Raw genomic sequence first — 8158 nt, forward strand, 5'->3', positions numbered from 1 at the left:
ACACACACACACACACAGATATATATATAAAAATAACAGTATGAAATATCATAAAAAATTTTTTAAAACTTTATTATTGTTAATTTAAATCAAATAAATCAACACGCACAAAAGCATAAATATTGGTTTCTTATCTTCCAGGATGCTCTTCAGAAACCTGAAACTAAAGTCAAGATTACACAACATTAGATTCAGGCTTGATGTCTGATACATGACTGTAGTTTAGTTATGTACCTAAAATGCCCTATGATTTGCTTTTAACAGTTCAGTAAGTTGTTTTCTGTCTTAACAGAAACTAAATGTTGTATTATTTTTCCCCTTTTAGGCTGCCATATTACAAAATACAGCTGAATACATCTACCAGCTAGAACAGGAAAAAGCCCGTCTGCTGGTCCAGAACTGTCAGTTGAAGCGGATGCTCAACTCTCAGATGAACGTTGACAGTGATGGAAGTAGCTCTGACTCTCCGTTACCAAAGCGCAAGAAGACTGATACAGGTACATAGGTTTTTCAAATGAAATATATGTATTATTATGTAACAAAGAGACTTATGTTTACATATATATAGAAATAACATCTGCCGAACAGCTTTAATTATGAGGATAATCTATCTTGTTGACTTACTTTGCTTTCAACAAAGCCTTTATTTAATAACATATATGCCAAAAGATCTTTTCTTTATTTCTTTTTTTTTAAGCAAATACTTTAAAGAGTATGAGTATGTGTACAGTAAAATAAGTTTCCTGGTTCTTCTTTATTAAATTTTCAATATAGAGAATGTGAGTTTTAGTGCTTAGTATACATATGCAGGAAGTTCAGTGTTAATCAGTTTATCAGTATGAATCAACCCAAGATACATAAACAGGGTGGACAAGTAACAGTAAAAATGTATGCAAGTTAATGTAATAATAGTCCAATAATTGGTCTAGTAAAAACCAGTTAAGTAGCTCCCATTTCTGTTTATGTAAATTTGTGTGTTACATTCTTATTAGTAATTATTATTATTACATTGTTATTAGTATCTTAAAGTTTGAGCTATTCTGTGAAAGAAAGTTTGGTATAATTAAAATCAGTGTGAATTAGAAATAATAACAAGCTTGTTTTCATTAAGTGCAGTGAACTGACCGTAAGGTTTAGAATCATAAAAAAATGATGAATAGTTGAAAGATTATTTTATCAGTCAATTGTGTTTGTTTATATATTAGCAGTAGAGTCCTCAGATGAGGGAATTGGCAGTATGAGCCCCAGAGGTAGTACTAGTAATATGACAGAAGAAATGAAACAAGAAATGATTGATCTGCGAGATCGATTACACAGGGAACACCAGCTGCAAATTGAACATGAGAAACAAACACATAGCTTGGATATTCAGATGTATGATGATCAAGTTCCAGGAACTATTGAACAACATCTGCCCGAGGTGACTGTTTTGTTTTTGTTGTACTTGTTTGTTTGTTTTTTATTTTTGTTCTTCAGATGGCCTTCATGTTCATCTCAGATTTTAAGTTTAACATTTGTCTTTAGATTTGATCTTTATGGGTAATAAATATGTATTGAAATAAATGCAGTTTTGCTGAGATTGGCTTTACTGGTTATTAGTAAGTTCCATATATTTCTAATATATTCCTTAGGCAAGAAGTAAGCAAAAAATATATAAATGATTTTAAAAGTAAAATCTAAATTCCATATGTTAGATTAGAACTTATTAAGATAGTTGATTGAGCTCACAAGACTGGCTTAGTGTCCTACTTAGAAAACCTATTAAATAAAAGAAAAAGATATTCTTATCTAAAGGAAATACTCAATACTTGAGTTGTATTCCTAAAATATTGTGTTATTAACCATAGAATTAGTGATGGGTCCAAATTGATCATGCCTACTTTTTAAACGTATTTGTTCTAAGCTTTTCATGCATCAAAATGTTTGTGAATCCTTAACTTTGTTGATTACAATGATCCCTAATAACATGAGGTATAAAAATGTAAATTAAAAAAACATCAATATTGCAATTAACTCTCTAAACCCAAGTAGACACTGACAGCATCCAATAACATTTATGTCTCTTTGGTTGAAATATAATCCAAATCTTGTTATTATCCACAAAATTCAGAAAATTTAAGTTTTATAAGGTATGGTGATAATTATTAAGCAATAATGAAAATAATTCGAACAGAAAGCTCAAAAAATGACGGGTTTAAAGAGTTAATCCTACTAATTACTGCTTGTGTATTTTACATAGAAAATGAGGAATTTCACCTGAAATTTTTGATTTCTTTGTATTGAATGTATTAACAGGCAAACATTTAAAAGTACTCAATATTATGTATTATACGGGCCTCATCAGTAATGAACAATGTGTAAACAAGTTTTAAGGTTATATTGGTTTGTATGAATGTTAGTCATTATATACGGTTTTTAGAAGAAAATTGTTCTTTATAAATAATGTATTAATCACATTTTGTAGAAAGCAAAGGTGGAGCAGCACTACTCCTATATTCTAAACAAGGAGCATCTTTCCAGTCCAACTGCTGGTGTGTCTCAGAATGAGAGTGACTCATCTGAAGGGTCAGTTCCTCTTCCACTTACTGATATTCCAGAGGACTTGTCAGGAAAGTCCTCTACTGTACTCTCGTCTCATTCCAGTGATACGGAGATGGTGTCATCATCACAACTGTATGTTTTGGATTCTTCTGTTCTCACATCAAAGCCAATTCATCTTGTTTCCAATGAAGTTTGCATCTCACATCTAAAACCTGCCAATACCAAAGAGCCTACCCAATATGCTACTTTATCTCGCACTTACCAAGCAAATAGCACTTCTCGCCAAAATTTGGAGACAATTGTGGAAGCAATTCGCCACCTAGAAGGTGATCACATGTTTCGGGATGATCCTGAGCCTTTTAGTAAACCTGAGTCTGAAAGGACAGTATCAGATAATGTTTCTTCTAATGAACTCTTAACTGATCCTTTTCAAATTTTATGTGAGACAACAAAAAGCAGTGCCCTTCATAGTCAAGTTTTTCAGTGTTCATCTAGTACACAAACTCGGCCAGGTGTCATTGTTACCAATCATTCATAATTGCTGTATTGAATGCTTGCCACTTTTGGGGTCATGGTTTTCATCTTTGTTGTTGTAAGAATATGTTTCATCTGTATAGATGCCCACACTCAAGAGCTTCTTTTAGATTTTGTGGCCTGATTGTTGGGTAAAAATGCATTGGTTTCATAAATATCATTTGTATTATAACATTTAGTGTTTAGTTTGCATTGTCTTCACTTACCATATAGCTTGATTGTAATCTATTAGTGAAGTTGTGTATATAGTTTATACAAGTGCTTCATAAGAAAAACGTTTTCAGAAATTCTGGAAAGTGAGTACCTAAATTAAACAATTAAAATTTATGGTTGCACTATAATTTTTTTCTGATGTTACATGTTCAATTTATGCATATACTTATAGGTATGAATACACTTAACATACCAACATACTCATTAATTAATCAGTTGGTGTGCATATTTAAAGCTGTGTTTAGTTTACTACTTGGTCCTATCAAGCCAAGTCTTTTAATTTTTTTTCATAACAGAAAAAATATAGCCATCTAATTCGCAGTTTTTTCCTGTAATTTTTTAAAGATTCACATGTAATATGTATGAAAGACAATTTATTAAATTGTCTTTCAATTCAAGAAACTTAAATTGTGATACTATCCATTTGAACATTCTTACACAGCCACGCTTCTTTTGTGCATAAAATAATTGTTTTTGTTAAGAACATTTACAGGGGTCTAATAGTCATCATAGATGGATAAACATATTATTCTAATACTACATCCTGTATTAGTATTTAATTTTTATTGCATGATATGCTGACATTTAGTTTATGCGATTGAAATATACAGGTGAAAGTGGCTGTTATAGAAAGTTTTTCTGACATTTTAGGAGATTATTTATCACTCCAAGCAGACAGCTATTAAGTTAAGGTTTTTAGTAAAAGTGATTTTACAACTGTATGAGGATAATTTGTATGTAAAGGTGAACTTTACTTTATAAAGACACGACTTATGTTTCTCAAAATTAACATAAAGCTGTTACTTTGTTTATGGCTAAAGGAGTTTAGTTTGTATTGAAAGGAACTTTAAAATTTTTATATACAGTTTAATGGTTTTACAAAAAGTACAAGTGATTCGAGTGTGTAAGAGTGAACATAAGACAAAAAATTTTGATCAATATTTATGAAATGCATTAACAGATTTGTATGGAAATTGGAATAATGATTATCTAAAATGATAAAGTTTTGCAACTGGTTTAAGATAAATTTCCACATTCTTAGATGAACTTTCTTGCCTGACTAAAAAAAAATTAAAATATTTCAACCATCAATTCAGAATTTTTCCCTTTCTGAAGTTTTTCAAAATTTTTATTAACCTGATTCTTTGGCTATCATTTTTATTTCCTGCTGTAGAAGTACAATTTTGTATTGGTTTTTTTCTTTAAAGTAAGTTTTGAGAAAGACTTAAGTATTCAATTTATACATTCAACATTCCCGCTGTTGTAGGAAAAAAAAGTAATTTTTTCCATTTCTTAAACTGTGAAATGTTGATCAAAATTCATATCTTATGCTTTGAGATAGAGATTTGAATACTGGCATTTTAGTAGCATGTTTTCAAAGCTTTTAGGTCTGCTGGTTATAAATTGACCAACTTATGAAGCTAAAACTTTATTCTGTTGTACTGTTACAAGTTGAACAAAACAGATAAGTATGTAGTAATTAGCCATTTTGTGTATTTCCTAGAAAACCTTTACAAAGAAATACTTCTTTCTTTCAACTAACTGCCTTGAAAGAGTTGTATGAATAATATCTTAACCAGTTTGCATTAATCATCATTGTAAATGAGCTGAGGTATGGCTAATCAATTTACCTCAGGTGGTACTGCTTGGAGCACTATAAGCTTTTATTTCTTTTGCAATTTGGTTTAATTATATATTTGCATCTATAGTATCTATTGAAATATAGACAATGTTTTTCTGGCTTTCATCACTAATTAACTTGCAGGTTCTTAAGTGCCTTGATTTTATGATGTTAAATACAATTAGTAAAGAAGGGGTAAAGTCCAGGCACTTACTGTTTTTTCATGGGGAAATTGAAAGTCCTTTCACATTCTTTTTTGTTTTCTCATGAATTCTTCTCGACAGTCACGTAACTATGTTTTATATTAGATTTTAAGTTAGTTTTATTTTAGCCTTTGTTAATATAAGCACGTTATTAATACTTTCAACTGGTGTTAATGAGAATTTTATGCAGAGTTTACTATTATGTGTCCTATTTGAGAAATTGTTTGTGTTCTCAGTGCTTGTAGAATATCTGCAGATTTCTGAGGTTATTTAAACCTATCTTAAAGTTAAAATGTTTTAGATGTAGTCCTGTGTATAGAACATTTCTCGACCTGAACTAAAATTTAAAATGAAGGATAACATACGTCTCTAATTCCATCTCTTTCCTTGTTATTTTTTCACCTTATGAACCTTAAGGTAAAACAATGTTGTGAAAATCATAAAATTTGAATATATTAAACATATTCTGTTATCTCCAACAAATAAAATGTATATATCATTGTTGTTCAAGATTTGTTTCTTTCAGCATTGTTTAAGGAACTGAAAACTATGAATCATTTTTATCTTTTAAATTTTATCTCATAAACATACAGTTGTATAAAATGTCTTTAATCATCTGGTTGCTGGATGAGTTGGATGTTTTGTTTAATATTATGTACATAATTGCTTTATAGAGTATACTATGCTGTGCTTTTTCTCTTTAAATTATCACTCAGTCTTTGAAGTATACTATTAAAAAAAGCTTTTTGCTTGAAATATTGTACTGAGCATATTTTGTTTTATTTACATAAGAAACCACATTTTTCTCCAACTTTTAAATATTTTGTTGTTGTTTTTGACTTAAAGAATATTAAAAAAACCTGATTGGTCAAAGTTAAATAAATCAAAGCAATAATAGAGAATCTAAATCTTTGGTTCCCCCAGTGACACAGCGGTATGCCTGCGGACTTACAATGCTAGAAACCATGTTTCAATATCCTGTGGTGGACAGAGCACAGATAGCCCATTGTGCAGCTTTGTGCTTAGCTTCAAACAAACAAGCAAACTAAATCTTTGGCCATTGCTTTCAACAGAAGTGTTAAAAGAAGTTGAACCAGTTCCATTAACAATTTTAAGTTCATATCCTAATGTTTCTATGAGATTGAAATGTTTGTAACCAAGATAAAATATTATCCACGTTTTTTTTGTTAACAATGTAATGAATTAATTAAAGGTAACACACACCCGTTTTATTCAGTAAAGTACCTTAGAATCTGCATGGTACTTTTTATTTTATTTTAAATGGTTGTTCAGATTTACTGCTGAACTGCATGAAATACCTCTTATGAACAATGATTACTACAGTAACTATCAGATACACTGGAAGAAAGCGTTTTTAAAAAAAAGTAGAAGGTCAAACGTGAATACTTATTAAAAGATGGAGAAAGTTCGTGCATCGTTGATGAAAGGAATATGGTGAAGTAAAATCTTACGAATTTCATGTTCAAAATAATTAACTGTGTGATGAGTTGAATGCCAGAGAATTATCAACAGACATTCGTCCTGGGCCCGGCATGGCCAGGTGGTTAGGGCACTCGACTCGCAATCAGAAGGTCGCGGGTTCGAATCCCCATTCCACCAAACATGCTCGCCCTTTCAGCCACAGGGGTGTTATAATGTGACGGTCAATCCCACTATTCGTTGGTAAAAAAAGTTGGTATATGTTTAAAGTAGATTACTTATAATGAACAAGTTATATTGCTTATGATGATTGAAGGCATTGTTTCATCAGTTGTGTAATTTCGCTGTATTGTCGGCTGTAGACCCAATAATATCTCGCAATGTACAGGTAGCAGAGGTTATACTAAATCCATATACGAAGCTAACGATGCAGAATAATCATTATAATAATATACGTTAAAAATTAAAACTAATAAACAACACTGTGGTAAAGTTATTACTTGCTTAGGCTGATGTCCAAGTAAGAACTACCAGGTAAACTAACAACAATATGAATTAATCTTCATAAGAATTAAAATTAGTTTTAATAAACATAACCAATACTGTTAATGAAAGTTTGGCGTAACCAGCATTAAATGTATGTAAATGCATGAATGTGAAGCTCTGTCGTTATAACCAGTGATTTATTGAAATAAAATCTGAATGAACGAATGGGAAGACACTACGTTTATATTTCTTTATATTTTATGTTTATACATTCCATATAAAAACAATTGTGAAAATTATGTGGATGCTTAAGCATACATGGTAGTTACACCACTGAAACTAACCATAAAAATAAAATAAGATGTAACTAACTTACTATTGTTGCTGGAAAATAAATAACACTGCCCTTAAAATCTGCTAAGAATGAATGAGCTAGCCCATGTCGGAAAAATAACTTCCATTATAAAACACCTGAGGAAGGTTACGTCCTCCAAGCATCATCTTCCCAGCTAGTTATGAAAAAAGTATAGGCCAATTCCATGGTAGTGACTTGCTAACGTGGAATAATCTCAATAGAACAACACGTATTTAGAAAGAAAGGAGATTAACCAATTTATTTGAAGAACCCACTATTGTTAAGCCCATATACATGTCTGGAATTGTGCACACGCTAGAATTCGTGAAAAATTCTTTAAGTAGGTAAGAAATATTATGCATGTGCCTGCATACTATAAAGTGATAAAATTCAAGAAAGTTTGTGCTAATAATAAGATAACGAAATTTGGAAAATGATGAATATGACAAAATAATTGGAGGGAACTAATATAACTAAACTAATCGTGTAACGTTATACTATAATAATAATTTAAAAGTTATGTGGGGTTGAATAATTAGTTAAAAATTAACGTGTTTACATGATAGTTTTGAAAAGGTCATGTTATTTAGTAAAACTATAAAACCCATAATTGGGAGGCAGAAAATTATCAAGTTTTCCGCAAAATTGAAAGAATATTTGCGGCAAAATGCTTTAGGGGGGATCCTCGTTTGTGAGTTAGTTTATTAGATCTGTTCACGAAAGAAATCTTGTAATGCTGGACAAACTCCAATGTACCTAATAAGC

General features: G+C 30.8%; 1 protein-coding gene across 2 annotated transcripts in view; it reads left to right on the forward strand.

The window, feature by feature from the left end:
• LOC106478123 (transcription factor AP-4-like) overlaps window positions 1–5616 on the forward strand; it is a 21838-nt gene extending 16222 nt beyond the window's left edge. The window contains exons 3-5 of one of the 2 annotated variants that reach the window (XM_013938635.2): window positions 326–497; window positions 1206–1420; window positions 2465–5616. In XM_013938635.2, coding sequence (XP_013794089.1) covers window positions 326–497; window positions 1206–1420; window positions 2465–3079 — 1002 coding nt within the window. In that variant the 3' untranslated portion in view covers window positions 3080–5616. The remainder of the gene's footprint in view (window positions 1–325; window positions 498–1205; window positions 1421–2464) is intronic. The other variant, XM_022381647.1, reaches the window with a different exon arrangement.
• The last annotated feature ends 2542 nt before the right edge of the window (window positions 5617–8158 follow it).

The sequence above is a fragment of the Limulus polyphemus genome, unplaced genomic scaffold (genome assembly GCF_000517525.1).
Source record: "Limulus polyphemus unplaced genomic scaffold, Limulus_polyphemus-2.1.2 Scaffold181, whole genome shotgun sequence".
In the NCBI taxonomy this organism is placed as follows: Eukaryota; Metazoa; Arthropoda; class Merostomata; order Xiphosura; family Limulidae; genus Limulus; species Limulus polyphemus.